Source organism: Lagenorhynchus albirostris, chromosome 7 (assembly GCF_949774975.1).
Source record: "Lagenorhynchus albirostris chromosome 7, mLagAlb1.1, whole genome shotgun sequence".
Lineage (NCBI taxonomy): Eukaryota > Metazoa > Chordata > Mammalia > Artiodactyla > Delphinidae > Lagenorhynchus > Lagenorhynchus albirostris.
Genome location: NC_083101.1, coordinates 7,555,663 through 7,579,460, shown reverse-complemented (window position 1 = coordinate 7,579,460; position 23,798 = coordinate 7,555,663). Strand labels below are relative to the sequence as shown.

The following is a 23,798-nucleotide window of genomic DNA, read 5'->3' as shown; positions in this document are numbered from 1 at the left end:
CCACAACTACTGAGCCTGCGCTCTAGAGCCCATGAGCCACAACTGCCGAGCCTGCGTACCACAACTACTGAAGCCCGCGCACCTAGAGCCCGTGCTCCGCAATAAGAAGAGCCACCATAATGAGAAGGCTGTGCGTAGCAACGAAGACCCAGCGCAGCCAAAAATAAATTAATTAATTTTTTTAAATGTTGAAAAAAAGAAATCCATCTGGCACAAGAAAGACCCGAAATAGACCAATGGAACAGAAGACAGAGAGCTCAGACCCTATAGATGTGTGGAAACTTGACAGTTTGACAGGTGGCACAAAAAGCCAGTAGGAAACAGACTTCTTAATAAATGATGCTCTCCTGTTCGATGACCTAGGCTGTTATTTGGAAACCTGGCCTTATCTTTGATTTTTTTCCTCATTCTAGACGTGATATTCCTGATTTGTAATGATTATGTGTAATTCAGTAACTTCCTCTTCTTTTACAAGATGCTGGGCATAAATTGTCCTTTTCTCCCCCCCGCCCCCCCTTAGGGTGAAATTGATGCTCACGAAGATAGCTTTAAATCTGCCGATGAGTCTGGACAGGCCCTGCTTGCTGCTGGTCATTACGCCTCAGATGAAGTGAGGGAGAAGGTAAGAGAGGAGAAAGACTCTTTTACTAAGTCTCCGAAAGCTATTAACCAGCCTTAAATATCCAGACGTTGCATTCACCCTGGTGTGTGAGAAAACTTACACAAGAGATTCCGCCTGGAAGCAGCAGCTCCAGAGATTTTAAAAGAAGATGTGTGGTGATTGATCAGGGAGAGAAAGTTCCATTTGTTTGGGATACATGTAACACATTTCCTACTTAAAGGGGGCTTTGCAGGGAGCTGAGTCCTGCATTAGTAGTTGGAGCCAAGAGGAAACAAATTTGTATTATTTGTATGTGTGTGTATAATTCCAGAGTTTCAAAGTATCTTTATGAAGATGCTTGACGAACATTAGATAACGATACATATTTTTAATGTTATAGAGACCAAGAAGAGACATTTCAAAGACACACTTTATTGTCATTAACTTTAGAGCCTAAAAATTAAGCCTAGGGCATTCCTGGGTCTAGTCAGCATATTCTGGGGAGTACCACTCAATTGACGTCTCTCACCTAAGAGCCCCTACTCCATTTATGCCGCCTCACTTTTACATAGATGCCCTTTTTCTTCTACCTAGGGGTTTATTTGCCATTTTTGCCTAACATTATTTGTGATAATGTGGCAGTAAATTAATTCTAGATTCATTCGAGCAGGGCCACCCCTCTTAGGTTTAACATCAACTTTCAGCAAGCCGCTCAGGATCTGTGGTTTCTTGTGGCTTGCCTGACATGTGCAAGGAAATGTTCTCCTTCCCTTATTTAAATCGGAGCAGAGGCCTGAAGGTTGGCAGAGGGTTGGAAATGCCAGGGCAGCCTCTGAGTCTGCCCAGCGGCCGTGGGCACTGAGGTTCCCTCCACCTGCCCCCTCTCCCTCCCAGCTGACCATCCTCTCCGAGGAGCGGGCCGCGCTGCTGGAGCTGTGGGAGCTGCGGCGGCAGCAGTATGAGCAGTGCATGGACCTGCAGCTCTTCTACCGCGACACTGAGCAGGTGGACAACTGGATGAGCAAACAGGAGGTGATTGGGGATGGGAACCGGCCGCCTGCTCCGTCTGCTGCTCAGTTAGCACATTCTGTGCGGGGATCACCAGTGGTTCAGTTCTGCGTCAGGTGGAGGGTTGCCAGCTTCTGTGGGCTCTGCCAGCACGGTCCTTGCTGCCGAGATTGAAAGGCCCTCAGAAAAGGCCCCAGTTTTTCAGGGGAGTGTGATGGCGTGAAGTGTTTTGTTAAAGAGATTTTGTTTCTTTAGAACATAGCATTATGCGTAATTTAAATCTAATAGAAGCAACAGAAGCTATTGGAAAAAAGTTTCAGTGGAATGTGGAATAAGGATTTCATGCTCTTGTTGGATTAGTTTTAAGGGAATCTGAAGAGGCTTCTGGCTTTCTGGGGGAGATTTGAAGGTGTAATAGCCATAGAACTTCTTTCCTTCCTTTTGTCCTTCTGCCAGAATAGCCTTTGCTTTCCAGCCTTAGGAGGTGAAAGGAATCAGACATTATCTCAACATTTTGTTTCCTCTTCTAAGGCGTTCCTGTTGAATGAAGACCTGGGAGATTCCTTGGATAGCGTGGAAGCGCTTCTCAAGAAGCACGAGGACTTCGAGAAATCCCTCAGTGCCCAGGAGGAGAAGATTACAGTAAGACCCCTCCCTGCTGTCAGTGCCTTCAGATTATCATGAGAGTCAGCAGAGGTCTCGTCTTGTTCCAGAAGGTTCCTGAGCAGGTTCAGTGAAGGCTCCGGGTGCTTAAAGTCTCACGGTGATGATTGACCACCTTGTTGGAGACACAGCACGACTTCTAGAATGAAGTCATTTTCTTGATGTAAACCTCCAAGTTGAGATTACCTTCCTCTAAAAGTAATTAAGCATTAATGTAAGAGATATTTTCCCATTGAACACAGACCTTAGAAGTAGGAATTGAAAGGCTGTTGACCCATATCTGACTCCGTCAGTTCCTGCTGTGACGTTAGCTGCAGCTAACGTGTCCAGTCCTGAGTGAAGCTAGCGTAACTCTGTGCCCTCTAAGAACATCAAGCAAAAACTCAACAGTTGAGGGATAAAGATTGTCACAGCAAACCTCAGAGTGAAAACCTTGACCTGTGTTCAGGTCTAGAGCATTCCGTGCCCTGTTCTGCACTTTCCTCTGGGGTCCAAGCTGTGGAAGAGTCGCTCACCAGTGAAGAACCTTATTCTTTTTCCTAGGCCTTAGACGAGTTTGCCACCAAGCTAATACAGAACAACCACTATGCGATGGAAGATGTGGCTACTCGCCGAGATGCGGTAAGTGTGCAGCCTCTTTACACACCTCCTTTCTATCCGTGGGTGGCCCTTCTGAGCCTGATCTGCGGGGGGGTAAGAGCTGGAGATTCACAGCGAGCCTTGCCTTCCAGCTGTTGAGCCGCCGCAACGCCCTTCACGAGAGAGCCATGTATCGCCGGGCCCAACTGGCTGATTCCTTCCACTTGCAGCAGTTTTTCCGTGACTCTGATGAGCTCAAGAGTTGGGTCAATGAGAAGATGAAAACCGCCACGGACGAAGCTTATAAAGTAATGTCCTGTTAGCATTGCCATGTAGCACTTGGTTAGTAAGCTAAACACAGCACTCACAGTTAAACTGTAGCTAAATAAAGAAATTGGAAATTTCAAAATATACACTATTTAATGTAAGCTGGTCGTTTTATATGTCTCCCTATAAAGATAAGTGTGAGGGTAATGCAGCGTAACTTGATGTCCTTAGGTTCAAGATAGAACTCCCTTCTTCCTTTCCTTGGCAGGACCCATCGAACCTGCAAGGGAAGGTACAGAAACATCAGGCTTTTGAGGCTGAGCTCTCGGCAAACCAGAGCCGCATTGACGCCCTGGAGAAAGCCGGGCAAAAGCTGATTGACGTCAACCACTATGCCAAGGACGAGGTGGCAGCTCGAATGAATGAGGTCATCAGTTTGTGGAAGAAACTGCTGGAGGCCACGGAACTAAAAGGTGAGAGGAGGGCTTCCCTGGTGGCGCGGTGGTTGAGAGTCCACCTGCCGATCTAGGGGACACGGGTTCGTGCCCCGGTCCGGGAAGATCCCACATGCCACGGAGTGGCTGGGCCCGTAAGCCATGGCCGCTGAGCCTGCGCATCCGGAGCCTGTGCTCCGCAACGGGAGAGGCCGCAACAGTGAGAGGCCTGCGTACCGCCAAAAAAAAAAAAAAAAAATAGAGGAGGTGTGCACGGGGTTATGGGAGGCCGTTTGGGGAATTAAATCTTCCTCCCTCGTTCCGTGTTTTGGGGACATGTGCCACCCAGGCAAGCTGAGCTGGGTGACCTGGGCACTCGGGCTCACTTCCTGGGTAGGAGTCACCTGCCCTGGGTTCCTGATGCTTTGCTGATTTGGTGAATGTGGTTGAGCGTGCTGGTCAGGGAGGGCAGGGAGCCTGAGTGAGAAGGGGATGATTTGGTCGTTGGGCCTGACTGAATTGGGCCTCATCACTGAAAGTCAGAGCTCAGCCGGGAGCCAAGGGCACTTAACCATTCGCCAGCCCCTATCCCATGGGGGTTAGAAGGCTTCTTAAACGACTTCCACTTCAGCATCTAAAAGGTGGAGCAGAGGCTGCGGTTTTTCTTTACCCTCTTGATAGCAGTGACTCTGTAACTAGAATCCTGCCCCGTGGTCCTTCTGCGAGGTGCCATTGTTGAGAGCACACTGGCAGAAGGACGGTGTTAACTAATGAAATCAAACTTGCCTCCGTGACTAGGAATAAAGCTCCGTGAGGCTAACCAGCAGCAGCAGTTTAATCGCAACGTTGAGGACATCGAACTGTGGCTGTACGAAGTGGAAGGTCACCTGGCTTCGGACGATTACGGCAAAGACCTTACCAATGTCCAGAACCTCCAGAAGAAGCACGCCCTGCTGGAGGCCGATGTGGCAGCACACCAGGTACGGGGACCTGGGCGCGGCTTTTGGGCCAGTGAGCACAGGAGTGAGAGTGGCCAGTCGGTCAAGAGCAGCTGGTGTGGGGAGGGATGAAGTGTGTTGATTTTCTTAGGGAACCATGTGTGCGCTATATGCTTCTGTTCAAATTAGACTGCCTTCCCTCGGACCTTTCTGGGATCCCAGAATGAGGGGAAACAGTGGCAGAAAGAATGCTCTTGGGTATGGGAAAAGAACCGTGTTATATTTTCTCGGTATGTGAGCAAACCACACCTGAAGTAATAAAGTCAGCCTAGAAATGTCCAGAACATAGTTGCCCCACGCTGGGCCAGGCTTTCAAGACTCTGTCCTACCTGTTCCCAGGATCGAATCGATGGCATCACCATCCAGGCCCGCCAGTTCCAGGATGCTGGCCACTTTGATGCTGAAAACATCAAGAAGAAGCAGGAAGCCCTGGTGGCCCGCTATGAGGCTCTCAAGGAGCCCATGATTGCCCGGAAGCAGAAGCTGGCAGATTCTCTGCGTTTGCAGCAGCTCTTCCGTGACGTCGAGGATGAGGAGACATGGATTCGAGAGAAAGAACCCATTGCTGCATCCACCAACAGAGGTCAGCCTCCCGCCATCAGACAGGAATCCAGTTGGGAAAGGGTTCTACCCTTATGGCAGGAAGGGGACCAGTGTCAGAGTGAGCAAGGTCAAGTTTAAGTTGAACTGGAAGTTTAGGTAAACCGTGGTGGAAGCTAAGTGACAGTTATGCTGCCTCTTCTCTTGATGGCTTGGGTGACTTGGGAGTGGTTTCTCTTTCAGGCAAAGATTTAATTGGAGTCCAGAATCTGCTAAAGAAACACCAAGCCCTACAAGCAGAGATTGCCGGACATGAGCCCCGCATCAAAGCAGTTACACAGAAGGGGAACGCCATGGTGGATGAAGGTGAGTGTCGTTGGAAAAGTGGCTTCACTCTCATTCCTCACGGCACTCTTCTTGGAAGGCTGAGTGCGTGGGCCCAAGTCAGGCTGGGCTGTAGGGTTGAAGACCGTCCCCGCTCTCTCCTGACTATGACTTTGACTTGCCCATAACCTCTCTGAGCTGGACTTGTTACCTGTGAGGTGGGGATGATATCACCTGCTCCCACAGTTGTGAGGATTAAACAAGGTCAGACACTGAGGAGCCTGAGACAGTGCCCGGCAAGTGTGAGTCTCCGTGACTGGGAGTTGGGGGCGTGGGGGCTATTATTTTTATTGTTTCTTTATGATAACATCACTGACACCAACTAGGGATACCCTCCTTCTTAGAGTCTAGATAGACTTCATGCTTTGAGGAGGCAGAAGACAAGCAGATCTGTTGGGCTGGAACCTGGACCTCTCGTAAAACTGAAAATATGAAGGGGCCTGGCTCCTCAAGATGTAGTGTCGTAGGTGCTGCGAGCGCACAGAGGACGTTTTTGTCCTGCTGCAACGTGTCCACCTGCTTCTCGTTGTCCTCCCTCCCCTGCCTACCTCGCAGGCCATTTTGCTGCAGAGGACGTGAAGGCCAAGCTCCACGAGCTGAACCAGAAGTGGGAGTCGCTGAAATCCAAGGCCTCCCAGCGGCGTCAGGACCTGGAGGACTCGCTGCAGGCCCAGCAGTACTTCGCTGATGCCAACGAGGCCGAGTCGTGGATGCGGGAGAAGGAGCCCATCGTCGGCAGCACCGACTATGGGAAGGACGAGGACTCGGCTGAGGTGAGGCGAGCTGGGGGCTGCCATGCTCGGGCTGGGGCTGGCTGGGAGAATGACCACGTGGAAGGTGCAGCCTCACGGCTGTCGCCCTTCAAAGTGTTTCAGCGTCTTTTTTCCCTTTTTACTATGGAAATTCAGTCATACTTAAAGAAGAGAGGAGACGGCCTTTCACCATCAGCCGTGACCATTTCTCCATTCTTGTTTCATCTTTCCTCCCCCACCTGCATACACATACGTACATAAACACAGTTCTTTGTTAGTCATCTTTTTTTAGTGGACCCCTTAAATTTTATTCATAAAGGTCTAGGTGTAGCCGTGTGCCTACCTCTTCTCTTGTCAGTCTTCACAAAAACCACAGTGAGCTGAATATTGACACGACCTGAGATGATTTTTGGAAGTGGCGGTAGAGGAAAATGGAGAAGCACCGAGTGTGGCGGGGAACGGGGAACGGGGTTCCCTGGACGAGGGAGCTGCCACTTGTCGGGAATGTTTATTTCTTAGGATGGGGGTGGATCTGCTGTACGTGTGATGTTGTTCTTTATGTCCCTTCATGTGTTTCAGGGGTTGCCTAGTTAAGCATGTAAAGGCAGGCTGAAAAGATTATAGTAGAAATCACAGTATTTCCTCCAAATTAAATGTTTATCAAAAAGGGGGAGAGAGTGGAGGACTGATCAGGTCGCCGGGTAACTAAACAGATTTCAGAGGCAGGTGGCGTGTGGGAGAGGCAGCAGGGCGGCTCTGGCTTCTTGCTCAGGGTCGCCGTGTGTTATTTTGGTTCCAGGCTCTGCTAAAGAAACACGAGGCTTTGATGTCGGATCTCAGCGCTTATGGCAGCAGCATCCAGGCTCTGCGAGAGCAGGCCCAGTCATGCCGGGTGAGTGTGGCTTCCGTTCAGCAGCTGCGAGTTCCCTGGGGGCTGGGGGGCTGGGGAAGATGAAGGACCCGGATGCGGCCAGCAGGTGTCACGGTCATGGGTGTTGTTCTTGTGACCTCAAAGACCCCAAGACAGCTGAACTTCCTGAATCAGATTTTGTTGGTAGCTTCAGAGAAGAGCTCTGACAAAGGTGTGTTTGGTAAATTTGGGACAGCTGTGGAAGTTGGAGTCCGCCGTGGGCTTAGATGCCACACCGGGGACATCCTGTAACTTTGTTTGCCCTTCCTTTGGATTTTTAGCAACAAGTGGCCCCCATGGATGACGAGACCGGGAAGGAGCTGGTCTTGGCGCTCTACGACTATCAGGAGAAGAGCCCTCGAGAGGTCACCATGAAGAAAGGGGATATCCTCACCTTGCTCAACAGCACCAACAAGGCAAGCGCAGAAAGAGGCCGTGGGCGGGTCTCCATCAGCACCGCCAGTTGCGCTCAGTTGGGCGTCTTGCGAGTGTGTCTTTCCAGGATGAGGCTGGTTTCGAATTTGAAGACTTTACTTCCCTGGTCCACCTCCCACTTCATACAGGTTTATCCTGTTTTGCCTGTGATCAAGATGACCAGTCTTGTTTCCTTGAATACCCGGAAGCTAGTGTAATGACCCACCCTCTCAAGGGTAGCTTTTTTCACCATTGAAAAAAATTCCAAGTGGAATTTTTTTTCTCTCTTGGATCAAAGTGTGCTCCTCTGTAGCTTGTACCTGTTGGTTCTAGACTGTACGACTACAGCAGACAGTTGAAGACGGCGCCAACGTCACCCCGTAGGCTCCGTCTTCTCAAAGTTAAATGCTGCCTGGTTCATCAGCGTTTCTCGCCTGACACATTCTGGTTTGGCAGTGTCCTTGGAGTGAGTCCATGGTCCTCCACGTGTCATAGGACTGATCCCCAAAGAGCCTGCCTCCCCTCTCGGTCTAGGCTGGGGAAGTGTCCTCGGCCCGGCCGTTGTCAAGAACCTCCTATTCCCACACCCTCAGCTTACCCCAGTCGTGGGAATTTGAGAAAACCTGACTGGTGTCTTTATGTTGACTCTCACCCTCAACTAACCCTCCGGTCTGACTGATTTACTCAACAGCAGCGTCGTCCAGTAGAACCTTCTGTGGTGGTGGATGTTTTATGTCTGTGTTGGCCCTACAGTAGCTGCTAACCGCAGGTGGTTGTGAAGTACTTCACGTGTGGCAAGTGCAGCTGCGTTTTTATTTAATTTCACTTAACTTACTTAAGCGTGGCTCATGGCTGCAGTATTAGCACAGTTGCAGGGCGTCTACGCGAAGAGAAGGCTGGCCTTCCTGTCCCGAGTCATCGGGGCTGCACTGTGACCGTCTGCATACTTGGCACGTCACGGGATTCTCTTGCCGTGATTAGAGCTTTCTTTTGTATGCACACAGGCCTCCTTGGGTTCTTCCTTCCTCAGGGGAGGAATTGGCTTTCAAGTCTCTCTTTTTTTCCACTTAGGACTGGTGGAAAGTGGAGGTGAACGATCGTCAGGGTTTCGTGCCAGCCGCGTACGTGAAGAAGCTGGACCCTGCGCAGTCGGCCTCCCGGGAGAACCTCCTGGAGGAGCAGGGCAGCATCGCGTTGCGGCAGGAGCAGATCGACAACCAGTAAGGGTCTCGCCATCGGGCACGAAGGGCCCAGCGCCGCTTGGGGCTTAGTCTGCGTCGCGCATGGGCTGAGGTTTAGGCAGCGTCCTGAGGCTCCAGAGCAAATGCTCTTATGATGCCTGTCTGCACTCAAGAACCACGCTTCCTGCCTTTCCCAAGTCGCTTCTAACCCACACAACGCTGTTGGAACCTAAAATCCCTGACCCGTACCTTTGTTCTCCATTGTTTTGTTGTCTTCCCCTGCATTGGCAAGTTTCTTTTCCTAGACATTTGCAAATTATTACCGTCTCAGTCTTTGTCCTCGGGTCAGGAGATGTTCTTGAAATGGGTTTTTAGCTGTTCCACACGCCTCCGGCGCTGCCCTTTGTAAAAGGCCGCGTAGGGAGCGTCTCGTCTGTCGACTTTGTGCTCTGAGAATGGAGTATACTTTTTATGAATCGGCTCTGTCCTCTTTCCTGTAGCTAAGCCCCCATAAAGACCTATGTCCCTCCTTTAGGGTATATCTTACTCTGCCAATGAAATCAAAGGCTTTAGGCACTTGGGAGAGATCCAGAAAATACATCCTCACTAGAGTTTAGAATAATAGAACTTTTCTGACCCTGATGATCCCCGCGAAGATCGGTTATTTATACACTTAATTAGATATTTTCTGTTACTGTTAAGACAAGAATGAGAGGTTTTGGCCTGGATCATAAACACGAGAGCAAAACAGTGGACCAGATATCTGACTACAGTTGCGTGTTAGCCCTCAGGAGAGTCTCTTCCTCGGGGCGGTCACTGTATCCCCTGGCCTGGCTCTGCGAAGTGACCAGTGTTTCTAGCACAGGAACGTTTACTGCCTTAAGCGTGGCAGACGTCAGGAAAACGAAGGTGAACTAACCCCCTAATTTAATGTGATTTTCCTGCTCTTTCCTTACTGTGATTTTACTCCCGGCCTGGCCTGCTTCCAAGAGCTCTTGAATGACTCCCTAATTTTCCCCACTCAAAGCCTCCGCCGTCACAGCACCCATCAGAGCCGCTGCCTTCCATCCCCGTGGATTAACCCACTAATCCGTGCGTGCTTTTGCTGTGCCCCTCTGTGCAGGACGCGCGTAACTAAGGAGGCCGGCAGCGTGTCTCTGCGTATGAAACAGGTGGAAGAACTGTGAGTAGGCCGGAAGCTCTGCCGAGCGCCGCCCTTGGCTCCCCGTCCATCCTCCCGCTGCCGCTTCTCTTGAAGGCGCTCGTGGGTCCAGGAAGGCGAGGGGCGGGAGGGGCCCGTCTCCGGCAGCAGCTTTCGCTCACAAGGGAAGGGGTTTGGGTGAAGCTGTGTCAGCTGTGGCCGCTTCTCTCGTTGGTTGCTTCTGTGCAGCTGTGTGTTCGGAGTGTTGTTGGTTCCCCTGCTGGTGGCTTTTGTGCTGGACCAGCCGCTCTCAGCAGACCCGGAGGCCGATGATGCCATAGCCCTCAGTAGGCAGGAAACCACATGCCTCGTAAAGTGCTCTGATACTTGGTAATTCGTTCCTTTTTTATTTCACTTCTGGAAGCTTAGAATGGATTCTAGATTTTTTTTTTTTTGGAATTTTAACTCAGTTGTACTAAGTTTGTCATTTTCACATCTCTAAAGATACCAGAAGTTCAGTCTTTTGTATTTTAGTTCCCCAGGGTGAGAGTGTCATTTGAGTCTCTTCATAAGAAACGTTCAGCTAATGAAATGGGATTTATGTGATTTCTCCTTCTGAAGTGGCCAAAACTTTCTGAGAAATAAATGTATTATTTTAGAAACAGTAGAAATTTCCTACTGTTCCGGAGATACTAAAATCCTGTAGGAGGCTGTTTAAGATAGCTCAGCATACCTTCCCCCACCGCCTGGGGGCTGCTGGCAGAATCACACGGCAGGAGAACAAGCCCTCTGTATACATTACGCGCAGCAAGTTCATCTCATCTCGCAGCTGTAGTCGCATGGAGCCTGTGGTGGTGTGCCAAACGCTTGGTTTCGGTCCTTTGTGGTTGTGATGTCAGTGCGCACGTGGCTGGGCATGAGTGTGCCGGGCCACCCAGCCGCCCAGTTGTGAACAGTGCCGTGTGTGCTTGTCCCTGAGGTGGTCTGTGGGTGCTCGGGGTCTTCGTCTGCCTTCCGATACTTTGTCACCAGGGCATCATCGTTACCGACTCACAGCCTGGGACCCACATCTTGGAGACAGCTGGTAGTTTGCCACTGTGGGAAGCTAACTGTCTCCCCTGCCCCCTCTTGTCACCCTCTCGAATTACATCAGGTACCATTCTTTGCTGGAACTGGGGGAGAAGCGTAAAGGCATGTTGGAGAAGAGTTGTAAGAAGTTTATGCTGTTCCGTGAAGCGAATGAGCTACAGCAGTGGATCAACGAGAAGGAAGCGGCCCTGACGAGCGAGGAGGTCGGCGCAGACTTGGAGCAGGTCGAAGTGCTGCAGAAGAAGTTCGATGACTTCCAGAAGGTACAGAAAGTTGTTCGGGGACTTGGTTCTCTTGATTTTTGCTGCGGATTACCAGAATGAAAATTCAGTGATTATATTCCTTCATTTCTGTAGCCATTCTTAAACGAGTTTAATCGAAACTTTTCTCACACCAGTTTAGTTTTGAGGAAATACATGCAGTTTTTTCTACATGTTGTTTTAAGAACTTTCCTAGGGCTTCCCTGGTGGCGCAATGGTTGAGAGTCTGCCTGCCAGTGCAGGGGACACGGGTTCGAACCCTGGTCTGGGAGGATCCCACATGCCACGGAGCAACAAAGCCCGTGAGCCACAACTACTGAGCCTGCGCGTCTGGCACCTGTGCTCCGCAGCAGGAGGGGCCGTGACAGTGAGAGGCCCGCGCACCGCGATGAAGAGTGGCCCCCTCTCGCCGCAACTAGAGAAGGCCTGTGCCCAGGAACGAAGGCCCAACACAGCCAAAAATAAATAAATTAATTAAAAAAAAAAAAAAGAACTTTCCTAAACCTAACATACAAACATGTAAAAGTAGTTTTTCTAATTGGGGTTAAATTCATGTAACATAGAGTTAACCATTTTAAAGGGTACAATTCAGAAACACTTAGTTCATTCACAGTGTTGCACTACTATCCCCTCTGTCTAGTTCCAGAACATTTTTTGTCACTTTAAAGGAGACCACAGACCCATTAAGCAGCCACTCCTTATCCCCCCTCCCCTCCCCCCCAGCACCTGGCAGCCACCGAGCTGCTTCTTGTCTCTGGATTTATGTATTCTGGACATTTCCTATAAATGGAATCATAGATCATGTACTTTATGGCTGACAGCTTTCACAGAGCATAATGTTGTCAAGGTTCATCCTTGTAGATGGATCAGTGATCTGTTAACTGTTTATGGCTAATGTTCCGTGGTGTGTATATACCACATCTTGTTTATCCATTCCTCAGTTTAAAAGTATTCTTGGGACTTCCCTGGCGGTCCAGTGGTGAAGACTCTGCACTCCCAATGCAGGGGGTGTGGGTTCAATCCCCAGTCAGGGAACTAAGACCCCCGCATGTCGCACGGTATGGCCAAATAAAAAAGTATTCTTACAACCAATTCAGGTGGGTTGAGGGGCTTTTCTCCCAGAGTGGCTAGCACTAAAATTTCATCACAGTTTTGACATGTGTCCTGTCCCCTACAAAGAAAGGTTTTTAAAAAATCTCCAACCAGGGTTTCCCTGGTGGCGCAGTGGTTGAGAGTCCCCCTGCCAATGCAGGGGACACGGGTTCGTGCCCCGGTCCGGGAGGATCCCACATGCCGCTGAGTGGCTGGGCCCGTGAGCCATGGCCGCTGAGCCTGCGCGTCCGGAGCCTGTGCTCCACAACGGGAGAGGCCACAATGGTGAGAGGCCCATGTACCGCAAAAAAAAAAAAAAAAAAAATCTCCAACCAGAATAATGGATTTTTTAAAATTAATTATTTATGGCTGCGTTGGGTCTTTGTTGTTGTGCGTGGGCTTTTCTCTAGTTGCGGCGAGTGGGGGCTACTCTTCGTTGTGGTGCGTGGGCTTCTCGTTGCGGAGCACGGGCTCTAGGCGTGTGGGCTTCAGTAGTTGTGGCACACAGGCTCAATAGTTACGGCTTGCGGGCTTAGTTGCTCTGTGACATGTGGGATCTTCCTGGACCAGGGCTTCAACCTGTGTTCCCTGCATTGGCAGGTGGATTCTTTTTTTTTTTTTGGCAGGTGGATTCTTAACCACTGCACCATCAAGGGAGTCCCAATAATGGATTATTATTAACTACAGGTAGTTCAGTAAACATGAGACAGACGTCTCCGATGCCCTGCTGTTTTCTTACTTCCTTGGTAGTGACAATCAGCATTTTCTGATTTAGGTGACCGTCAAGGAGTAGAAAAACTATAAGATACCTATTGGACAGAAATTTATATATTCAAACCATAGTTTATGAGTACCTGTTGCTCTTCTTTGAATTGCTCTTAATGGGTTTTAGTTATTATGTCTTTTTCTTTGAAGGATCTCAAGGCCAATGAGTCACGGCTGAAGGACATTAACAAGGTGGCTGAAGACCTGGAGTCCGAAGGTCTCATGGCGGAGGAGGTGCAGGCAGTGCAGCAGCAGGTGGGGGTCTGGCCCCTGCACGGTGTCTGTTAAGGAAGCAGCTTGGCTCCCCCTTCATCCTGCGTAGCCTAGCACGCGTGTTCCGTAGCACAGGGTGTGGCCAGGGCACTGGTTCTCTGTGTGACCTGCACTGTCTTGGTTACCTTTGATGGGAGGGAAAAACAGCTGTCCTCCTTATGCCCATTAAATATTGTAGAAGTTGTTGAATGTTCCTTTAGCCCTTAACTAGTAATAAATTCATGCAGCCCCTTACATAAAGAAAAGGTATTACATAGGAACACTTGGTCTCTCTATAGACTTTAAGAAGTTCCTCTGGCCAGTCAGGCTGCCTGTCTTTTTGTAATTCTCTCCAGGTTTGACATGACAGTGATGAGTGTAACTTAGAAGTGTGTATTTCCTCTAATAATAGAACTGGTTTTCTTCTCTGCTTGTAGGAGGTGTACGGCGCGATGCCCAGGGTAAGTGTCTGGTGCCCCGTGTGGAACTTGAACTTGAGAAGGATTAGCTCTTGGGAAGAGGATAAAGTCAAGAGCCTCATAAGGATTTCTGTTCTTGAACCTCGAGAGATGCCTTTCGTGTGTAAAAATCTGTGGAAAAGAAATAGCAGAAAAAAAAAAAAAAGAAAAGAAAATAACAGAAGTTGGTCTCTATTGGCCATCCTCCAAAGATCAAAAGAGTTTTTCTCTGTTCAGTTACCTAGAATTTTTTCCACAGCAATTCTTTTTTTTTTTTAACATCTTTATTGGAGTGTAACTGCTTTACAATGGTGTGTTAGTTTCTGCTTTAAAAGTGAATCAGTTATACATACGTTCCCATATCTCTTCCCTCTTGCGTCTCCCTCCCTCCCTCCCTCCCTATCCCACCCCTCCAGGCGGTCACAAACCACTGAGCTGATCTCCCTCCCCAGCAATTCTTTAGGTGTGTTTATCCCTCTTCAAAGAGTCCTCTGAATATGACATAAAGAAAAGCGGGACATTTTATTAACTTTCCCCATTGTCTCCATCTCTCCTACTGCATTAAAAAAGGAAGAACTTTTCTCTCCTGTTTCTTTGCTTCGTTTCCCTCGAGCAGCCTTGCAGTTTGCTGCCAGCCAGTGTTGAGTTCTGAGTCACAGAGGGAATTGCTGTTCCAGCTGATTTCTCTGTGAACTTCCTGTCGTCCAGAGGGAAGGCTGGGGCTGCTTTGTTTTGTGCACAGTTGCTTGGCTGCCTAAATGCCTCCTTTTTCTTTGAATAGGATGAAACTGATTCCAAGACGGCCTCCCCGTGGAAGGTAAGAGCTTCTGTGCAAATTATTATTTCCAAAGGTTTTCCAGGAACAGAAATACTTTACATCCTTTTCTGGCGTGCCTGTTATCTGAGTATTTAGGCTTGTCTGAGCCTGTGGTTGTTTCTGGACTTGTTTGGCCCAGTGTCTTTCTGACCCTGGTGTTGTATTCTTGGAATCTGTCATGTCTTGAAATGGGGTGCTTAATACACAGAAGCAAAATGTCTCCCTGCAGACGCTCAGCACAAATTCAGTTAGGTCGAGTTTATCATGCACTGTCGCTGCCAGGGTACACAGCTGGCCCTCCACATCCGTGGGTCCACATCCTCGGATTCAACCAACCAACAATTGAAAATACTAGCATCCGATCCATGGTTGGTTGAATCCAAGGATGCAGAACCCGCCCATACAGGGCGCCGGCTCCAAGGGACTTGAGCATCTGTGGAGTTTAGTACCTCGGGGGGTCCTGGGATCATTCCCTGTTGGGTACCAAGGTTACAGGGGTGACTGCAGTTCACAGAGGTCACACTGCATAGTCAGGCATGGTCCCACCAATAGGACTACAGCCCAAAAGGACACATGATGTGAGGATGAAAAGGAGAGTAAGCTCCACTCATCGTCTGCCTGACCGCTTCCTCCCGGGGCCTAAGAAAGGCTTGAGAGAAGGTCCACATCCGACGAGACACATAAAGGGGGGACACCAGATGTTTACCAGCTGCAGTGGACATTATTCCAGAGAGATCCAGGGGTGGTGCTTGACCAGGGTGGGCATAACTTCCAGGAGGACAGGGGATGAGCTTTTTCACGTGAAGCGTTTATAGCCGTGATTATGGAACTAGTTGCCTAAATGCCAATTCTAGCATCTTTCCTCCTGACCCAGCTCTTCAGGAATATGCCACTTGAGTTATAGACAAGCTAAAAAGAGCAGATTTCTACTTTATGAAAGTACACCTTCCTAAAATCTGAAGAAAGCATGAAAACCTAAAAACAAAAAGTCTCCCCACACCAGTCCCTAGGTTGGTACTTCTCAGCCCTGTCATGAGGTGTGACCTGTTGTGAGGACCTAGGCTGAAAGGGGTTTGTTTCTTTGGCCTCCTTAGCCCTCCAGGCTCTGACCATTCTGCTTATTAAATAGGCTCCAGATGGGCAGGAAGGGGACATTTTTCCTTGGATTCAGCTTTCTCCTCTTTTCTCGATCTTAATTTTCGTTGCATAGCAAAATTCAGTCATTGGTGACATGAATGAGCAGCGCCCTTACCTGTCTGATCTCCTGCCAGAGTTTTTCTGGTAACAGGTATTTTTTCAGAAACACACTCCAGATGACTTGACAAACACCAGTCAGTACCTCCTGTTTCTGAAAAGGATTCGAAACAATGGGTGTCTGCTTTCCGAACCCTGTACGCACCCACACTGGTTGAGCACTTCACTGGGTGTGTCACAGGAACATCCTAGGAGCCTAACTTCCCTGCGTCCAAGCTCCTCTCCTCCTTTTCTTTACATACTTGAAGATTACGAGCATCACAGTGCCTGCCAAGTAGGGTTTCTTTCTGATAAAACTAGGCAGGCTCTGAGATCCCAAGGGGCGTTTGATTTTTAGAAGTGACTACATTGATGAGAAGGAAGCTAACTTACCAGCGTATTTTCTTTTTCATCTAGTAAGGCTGTTGCCCTTAGTTCAAGGGGGATACTGTTAGAAGGAACCACAGTCCAGTAACCATGAACAGAAATGAAATTAGTGGTGTCCTTGACTATTTAAATAGTCCCAGCCTCCAGCATTTATTCAGCTAAGTGTGTTTTCTGGACTGTTCTCCTGTAGTAGGGACAAGAAAAAGACACCAATCAATAGTCTTTGAGCCTTTTTTTTCCTGTCCAACCAGCCGTTTTAATTGTGGTTTTCACCGCTCTTTTCACTCTTCAAGTAAAATGAATCATTGAGTTGGGTGTGATTGTGCACTTGGGTTTCTGCCTGACTTTCTAGTTGTTGATACTCTCATTGCTGCTCTGCTCAGAAATTTGATGGTACCCTTTTACAGTCATTTTGGTGGACATTTGGAACCTAATTAATAGCACTTGCACCTCAGATTTCTCTCTTAATCAGCAGACACTTGATTAGTTTGCTCTTCTGCTTTCCTCCCCACATAGTCTGCTCGCCTGATGGTTCACACCGTGGCCACCTTTAATTCCATCAAGGTAAGAAACCATGGCAGCTTTCCTTGTCTTCCCCGGTCTCCTTCCTTGTCTCCTTCTCCTGTCTTCAGCAAGGCTCTTCTCCTAATTAGTTGTATGAACTGTAGCACTTGTCACTCTCCTGGGCCCGAGGGTGTCCTGGCCAGGACTCTCTTTACTCTCTTTGTGCGGCAGGAGGCTGTGCTCAGCTTGCCTGGTCCTGGCGATGAGCCTGGTGAGCTCCTTCCCTCACCCCCAGGAGGGCCCGGAGCTGCGAGGAGCGTAGTGTTGGAAGGCAGTGACTGCCTTTCTTGCCTCCTTTCTGGACCCCGAGCTGGCTTGTCTCCCCAGTACAGGGTCCTGCAGCTGCGCTGTGCTCCTTGGACTGCTGCTGCTGCCCAGCGATGCAGTCGTGCGGGGTGTTGGGGAGCAGTAGACTTGGGGATTTGTCCACTCAGTTGTTGTTAGGAAGCAGTGCTCTGAGGCAGGCACCAGGCTAGGCGCTGAGAGTGAAGATAAGTCAGCGGCGTCTCTCCTGCTGCTTCCGCGGTGATTGCAAGTCAGGTGTTGGTGGAGTGTTCGCACCGTGGCGTCCGGCGAGCTGTGGCAGGGTCTGGCTTTCTGGACTTTTGCTGTTGTGGCGTGCTCATCGACTGAACTAGGAAGCTTGGAAACAGGAAATCATCTGTGCCCCAGCCTTTCCTTTCACGTTAAGCCACCATTCCTCTGGTTCTGGCCCTTTTCCCAGAGTCTGGTGTGGCTGACGCTTTGCTGTCCTCCCCCAGGAGCTGAACGAACGCTGGCGGTCCCTGCAGCAGCTGGCCGAGGAGCGGAGCCAGATCCTGGGCAGCGCCCACGAAGTGCAGAGGTTCCACAGGTGAGGGACGGCCGGGGCTGGCACGGGGGGAGCAGGCCACAGTTGGGTTCATGCCGACGGTAACGGCTGGCTTTTGTCGATGGTTGTGCTCTCGCACCTGGTGGGCGCTCTCAGTCAGTAACGCTAAGCGGATCCATATGTGTTCCTTGCTGTTTAGAGCTTGTTGGGCCACTGACACATGTGCTGGTGCCAGTGAAATGAAGTTTCCCTACTTGACCTGAGGTTAAGGCAGCCGTACTCAGCACTCATTAACTTGAACGCGTGTCCCACCTGCAGAGATGCTGACGAAACCAAGGAGTGGATCGAAGAGAAGAACCAGGCTCTAAACACAGACAATTATGGCCACGACCTGGCCAGTGTCCAAGCCCTGCAGCGCAAGCACGAGGGCTTTGAGAGGGACCTCGCGGCCCTCGGCGACAAGGTGAGAGGACGTGCGAGGACGTGCGTGTGGAGCCGACTTCCTGCGATTCTGCCCGAGGCTGCGCTCGCTCCCTCCTTCCCTGCTGCTCACCACTTTCTTCCCCAGGTGAATTCCCTTGGGGAAACAGCCGAGCGCCTGATCCAGTCCCACCCCGAGTCGGCAGAGGACCTGCAGGAGAAGTGCACCGAGTTGAACCAGGCATGGAGCAGCCTGGGCAAGCGCGCCGACCAGCGCAAGGCCAAGCTGGGCGATTCCCACGACCTGCAGCGCTTCCTCAGCGACTTCCGGTAAGAAGCCGGCTCGCTGGCTCTGGGCCAGAGGGCTTTCTAGCTGGATTAAATGCATGCCTGGATCTAGCACTTAGAAGGCTTAATCCTGGGAATTCCCTGGAGGCCCAGTGGTTAGGACTTGGTACTTTCACTGCTGGGGGTGTGGGTTCAATCACTGGTTGGGGAACTGAGATCCCACGAGCCACACAGCAAAAAAAAAAAAAAAAAAAATCCTAAAGAAAAGCATTTGCGTTTGAAGCTGTAGAAAACTTAACCACAGCTACTGTCTGTAAGAACCTGTTTTTCTGTAGGGTGAGAAGATCTTAGTTATAAACCTGTTCATTCTTCCTCTGAGGAATTCTTGAGTTTTTCTTTTCTTATTATTTCAATAAGACAAACAAGAAGCTTTGAAATACTTTGCCTGGAGTTCTGGCCCCATTCGGTAGATTAACTAGATTAACCCCAAGTAGCCCTCTGAGATAAGAATTATGTAGTTCTCTCTTTTCCTGGGCAGAAGGCCTGCTTGCCAGGTAGCGTAACAGCCATTCCTCTGTGGATCTGGTTTCCAGGGACCTCATGTCTTGGATCAATGGAATCCGAGGGTTGGTGTCCTCAGACGAGCTAGCCAAGGATGTCACCGGAGCCGAGGCCCTGCTGGAACGACACCAGGTAGGTGGGCCTGCGGAGCAGCGGAGACGTGGCTGCCCTGCCAGGCTGGGAGGGCCTTTGCAGCTGACGTGAGAGTGGGCAGCTCCTGCCGGTACCTAATCCCTTCCCTCCTCTTGGCAGGAGCACCGGACGGAAATTGACGCCAGGGCTGGCACTTTCCAGGCATTCGAGCAGTTTGGGCAGCAGCTGTTGGCCCATGGGCACTATGCCAGCCCCGAGATCAAGGAGAAACTACATATTCTAGATCAGGAGCGTGCGGACCTGGAGAAGGCCTGGGTCCAGCGCCGGATGATGTTGGATCAGTGCCTTGAATTGCAGGTACACGTGCTGGACAGTAGCTTCCTGTTTGCTGCAGGGTTTCTGACCAGGTAGCTCGTCGCCACAGGCTCTGTCTTCTCACCTGCCCGTCCCCTCTTCAGCTGTTCCACCGGGACTGCGAGCAGGCTGAGAGCTGGATGGCTGCCCGGGAGGCCTTCCTGAGTACCGAAGACAAAGGGGACTCGCTGGACAGCGTGGAGGCTCTCATCAAAAAACACGAGGACTTCGACAAAGCCATTAACGTCCAGGTGAGGCCTTCGTACCTTTCCAGGTTGACATCTTCGGTCTCTCTGTTGGCGTATTCTCCTTTCCCTTCTCAGTGACAAGAGAAAAAAATAGTTATTGTTTGCTTAACTCAGCTGCAGAGCTTTTGCAGCATCCTCAAATTAAAATACTTGGCGTTGACTACAGAGGAAGCAGCGTAATCCCCATCGGGTCCAGTGCAGAGCTGTGCATTCTAGGAAAAGTGACGTGCATTAATAGTTTTTTAAACTTTATATATAAATTCTGGCACTTCTGAGGTTTTGTTTGTTCGTTTGAGGCATACTTTTAAAAATGTTCATGTTATCCAATTTGTGTCTTTTTTTATGTTATTTATTTTTGGCTGCGTTGGGTCTTCGTTGCTGCGCACAGGCTTTCTCTAGTTGCGGAGAGTGGGGGTCTACTCTTCATTGCGGTGCGCGGGCTTCTCACTGCAGTGGCTTCTCTCGTTGTGGAGCACGTGGTCTCGGCGAGTGGGCTTCAGAAGTTGTGGCGCACGGGCTTAGTTGCTCCGCAGCATGTGGGATCTTCCCGGACCAGAGCTCAAACCCGTGTCCCCTGCATTGGCAGGCGGATTCTTAACCACTGCGCCACCAGGGAAGTCCCATTTCTGAGGTTTTAATAACAGAGATGCCACAGGGAAAAATTTTTATACCGAAAGGGAAGAAAAACAAACTTATGGGTAGGTAAGTGAATCCATGAACGTAAACTAGAAAGATGCAAAACTCCTTGGCTTAGAAACCATTTTGTTGAAAATCGGACAATGTTTTCTTATGAAACCTAATCTTGTACGTGACCTCTGCTGGTGCTCAAGCCCCGGCCCCACCCCAGCGTGACCTGGAATCTTCTTGAGTTAAACTCTACTCTAATAATGATTGAAATCAAGCTTTCCTCTGGCTTTTTACACTCCTGCTTCTAGAGTGTCAGTGTATTCTGATCGTATCACCAGCTAGTCACCCAAAATAACCGTTCTCTTCTCGAGACCTACAGTCCAGGCGAGGCAGAGTCATCTTGCCCGCCTTGACCTCACGCCTCTTGTTTGCCGACAGGAGGAGAAGATCGCCGCCCTGCAGTCCTTTGCCGACCAGCTCATCGCCGGCGGCCACTACGCCAAAGGCGACATCTCCAGCCGGCGCAACGAGGTTCTGGACAGGTGGGTGGTCTGTGCAGCCGACGGGTCTTGCCGCCCTTGTGTGAGCGGCCCAGCCTGTCTAGTTCTGTGGGGTGCTCACCTTTGCTCTCGGTTTCACTTTCTCAGGTGGCGACGTCTGAAAGCCCAGATGATTGAGAAAAGGTCAAAGCTGGGAGAATCGCAGACTCTCCAACAGTTCAGCCGGGATGTGGATGAGATTGAGGCTTGGATCAGTGAAAAATTACAGACTGCAAGTGATGAGTCATATAAGGATCCTACCAACATCCAGGTGAGCTGAACAGATTAGCTGTTTATCTCCAAAGTAGCCTATGTTATTGAGTAGATCTTGTTAAAATAAGGTATCTTTAAAAGAGGGAAATACCTCTAAGACAACTTCCTCGTACCCTCAGTGATGCCGAGAAAAAGTATTTTAATAAGATGAACCCGTGGGAAAGCCTCACTTAAATGATGAGAGCCGTTTCAGAAGCCGCTTTCCTCATTTGCCTCTGTTGAAACCGTGTCTGCTATTAAAGAGTCTGCAGAAAAGGCCCCCTTGTATTTGCTGTTCCTGAATGCTCACCTTCCCAGGGGAAGTATGACAGCAAAATGAGTTTCTGTTGAATAGCTGATGTGCATATTCACATAAGTGTACTGAACTCTCGTTATTTTAATTTATTTTTGTAGCTTTCCAAGCTGCTGGTAAGTTTTATGTTTTTTTTTTAAGAGTTCTAGTTAAACGAGCTCCAGTGTTTGTGCTCTTGTGTGTAGATTCTCGCAATTGTAGATTCTGCCGGTGTCGCCTCATCCATGCTTTTCATTTCTAATCATCCATCAGCCTCCATTCAAGTGTCCCCGTGGGATGTGGCTTTCTCTGTTGTAATTAGCCTGCAGCCCTTCGCTCCCCCTCCCCCTCCTAATTTATCACTTAGGCAGGTTGTGCACAGTGTTTGATCTGGGGGGCAGTAGCTGACTGCTTTCTTTTAAGAGGTGTGCTTCTTTTAAAAAATGAAATCGCTTTTTCTGCGTAAACTTGGGTTCCTCTTGCTCTGGGCTCGTGGCTCTCGGTGGACTAGGGCAGGGCCAGGTGTGAGAGTTTCGTTGCCCACGCAGTCTGGCATCCAGAAGTGCTGGCCACTGGAGAGGGACAGCTGGAGATCCACAGAGAGGCAGGTGATCTGCTTCCTAAGTCTAAGAGGAACTGGGGGTGAGAGGTTAAGATAAAAGTGAACATTACCCAAGGGGCAGGGAAAGAGACTTTCCAGTCAAAGCGTAGCTTAGAAGTTGCCTAGATGGTTGGAAGAAATGAAGAAATAGAATGGATGGGAGTTGAGCCAAAGAACGATCAGAACAAGAAACAGAAGAAGAGGGGCTTTTGTCAGGATGCGTGGGCATTTGAGCCTTTTGGTTTCTGTAGTTGGGCTTGGGCGCAGAGTTGGTGCAGGGACGCTTCAGGTTGGTGCTGCATTTCGCCAGCCACATGGCTCCATCTTTTGACAGTTGCTGCCCCTGAAATGAAACATTTGATGCAGAATCCTTCCCCAGTTGTACTGCTTTTTTCCTTTTAGTTCTTTTTTCCCCATATCACATTCTTGCCTGCAACCCCGCATTTCTCACCCAGAACTGCCCCACAGCTGCGTCCTCCCACTTGTCTCCCGTGGTGCCCCCCAGCCTCAGATGCCCATCATCCTCCCAGCCCTCTCTTCTAGCAAAAAGAAATTCTTACGTACAGTCAAGCGTGGATTTTGACAAATCCAGCAGGTTTGATTGATTGCAGCTGCCAGATGAGAAGCCGGCAAAGCCGGGGTTTGCGGCAGCTGTAGCCTTCTTCTCTGTCGACGGAGGGGAGGCTGGCCCTCGGACACCTTGTTTCATAGTGCCTGCCACCTTAGGTGATGAGAGGGCCATATGTGTGTCATTAGTTAGAGCTGCTTTCCACTAAGGAGAAAGCCGTGGATGGAAATTGATGCACAAGTAGATCCAAAACTACAGTTGGCCGTTACCAGCTCCTGCAAAATGTTAGAAAGTGTATAATTCTAGGATTTCACTCACAGATAGCTAGTCCAGCTGACTTAGGAGTTGACACAGTTCACCTCCTGAGCTGGTGCATTTCCTTCCTCCAAGCTCGGACCTTCTGCTGAACTTCCATCAGACTGAGCCCTAAAGTATTTCACACAGATTCTGAGATCACCTTCTGTAAAAATGTTGACACTTGCCCCTAGTTCCTCGAGTCTGCTACCACTCCCTCCCTTCTGAGAACCCCTTCTCCCTGAAAAGACAGAGCCTAGCAGGACCTGGTTTCGAAAGGTTGTGGCAGGGTTTCTTTGGTGTTTTCAGAGCAAGCACCAGAAGCATCAGGCCTTCGAAGCAGAACTGCATGCCAATGCGGACCGGATTCGAGGGGTTATCGACATGGGCAACTCCCTCATTGACCGCGGGGCCTGTGCCGGCAGCGAGGACGCCGTCAAGGTACGCCGTCCCCCAGCTCCCCTCCTCCTGGCCCGGGAAGAAGAGGGAGCTGGATTTGACTTTCGGCGTTACCGTCAGCTTGATGATGACTCTAGAATGCAGTCTTAGGAGAATAAACAGAAGACTTCTGGCTGCGTTGCTGAGGGGATGCTAGTGAGAGTGGCTCCTGTGAGCATCTTCCGTCCTCCTCTGTGAGGGGCGTCAGGTCGGCTTCCAGAGAGGGCGCTGACCGTGGAGTTGGCCATGTCCAACGGCTCTCTTCTCTTGCCCAGGCCCGGCTGGCCGCCTTAGCTGACCAGTGGCAGTTCCTGGTGCAGAAGTCGGCTGAGAAGAGCCAGAAGCTGAAAGAAGCCAACAAGCAGCAGAACTTCAACACTGGGATCAAGGACTTCGACTTCTGGCTCTCTGAGGTGAGGCCGCGGGGCTTCCCTTCCCCACTGGAGGATTCCGTGGAAAGGCAGGGCTCTCCCGACGTCCCTTTTAACAGAAATCATCATCAAGTGTGAGCTGTGTACTCTGAGGGGTTTGTAGTCAGAGGGAGGGAATGTTTACACAAGAGAGAGCTTATCTCTGGTTGGACATGGGTCACTTGTTTCCATAGGAAAATGCAAACAGGAGTG

At 50.0% G+C, this 23,798-nt stretch overlaps 1 protein-coding gene across 8 annotated transcripts in view; it reads left to right on the top strand.

The window, feature by feature from the left end:
- Positions 1–23,798, top strand: part of SPTAN1 (spectrin alpha, non-erythrocytic 1) — a 60,965-nt gene that overhangs the window by 21,521 nt on the left and 15,646 nt on the right. For 2 of the 8 annotated variants that reach the window (XM_060154173.1, XM_060154169.1), the window contains exons 10-39: positions 521–622; positions 1,496–1,633; positions 2,141–2,251; positions 2,816–2,893; positions 3,004–3,159; positions 3,387–3,591; positions 4,351–4,532; positions 4,890–5,133; positions 5,334–5,456; positions 6,030–6,247; positions 7,026–7,118; positions 7,418–7,552; positions 8,622–8,770; positions 9,855–9,914; positions 11,026–11,224; positions 13,229–13,333; positions 13,768–13,791; positions 14,570–14,605; positions 16,742–16,789; positions 17,551–17,642; positions 17,919–18,063; positions 18,169–18,350; positions 18,902–19,001; positions 19,122–19,319; positions 19,421–19,567; positions 20,630–20,733; positions 20,839–21,001; positions 21,397–21,411; positions 23,047–23,178; positions 23,451–23,588. In XM_060154173.1, the coding sequence (XP_060010156.1) occupies positions 521–622; positions 1,496–1,633; positions 2,141–2,251; positions 2,816–2,893; positions 3,004–3,159; positions 3,387–3,591; positions 4,351–4,532; positions 4,890–5,133; positions 5,334–5,456; positions 6,030–6,247; positions 7,026–7,118; positions 7,418–7,552; positions 8,622–8,770; positions 9,855–9,914; positions 11,026–11,224; positions 13,229–13,333; positions 13,768–13,791; positions 14,570–14,605; positions 16,742–16,789; positions 17,551–17,642; positions 17,919–18,063; positions 18,169–18,350; positions 18,902–19,001; positions 19,122–19,319; positions 19,421–19,567; positions 20,630–20,733; positions 20,839–21,001; positions 21,397–21,411; positions 23,047–23,178; positions 23,451–23,588 (3,822 nt within the window). The remainder of the gene's footprint in view (positions 1–520; positions 623–1,495; positions 1,634–2,140; positions 2,252–2,815; positions 2,894–3,003; positions 3,160–3,386; positions 3,592–4,350; positions 4,533–4,889; positions 5,134–5,333; positions 5,457–6,029; positions 6,248–7,025; positions 7,119–7,417; positions 7,553–8,621; positions 8,771–9,854; positions 9,915–11,025; positions 11,225–13,228; positions 13,334–13,767; positions 13,792–14,569; positions 14,606–16,741; positions 16,790–17,550; positions 17,643–17,918; positions 18,064–18,168; positions 18,351–18,901; positions 19,002–19,121; positions 19,320–19,420; positions 19,568–20,629; positions 20,734–20,838; positions 21,002–21,396; positions 21,412–23,046; positions 23,179–23,450; positions 23,589–23,798) is intronic. The other 6 variants (XM_060154175.1, XM_060154172.1, XM_060154174.1 and 3 more) reach the window with 4 other exon arrangements.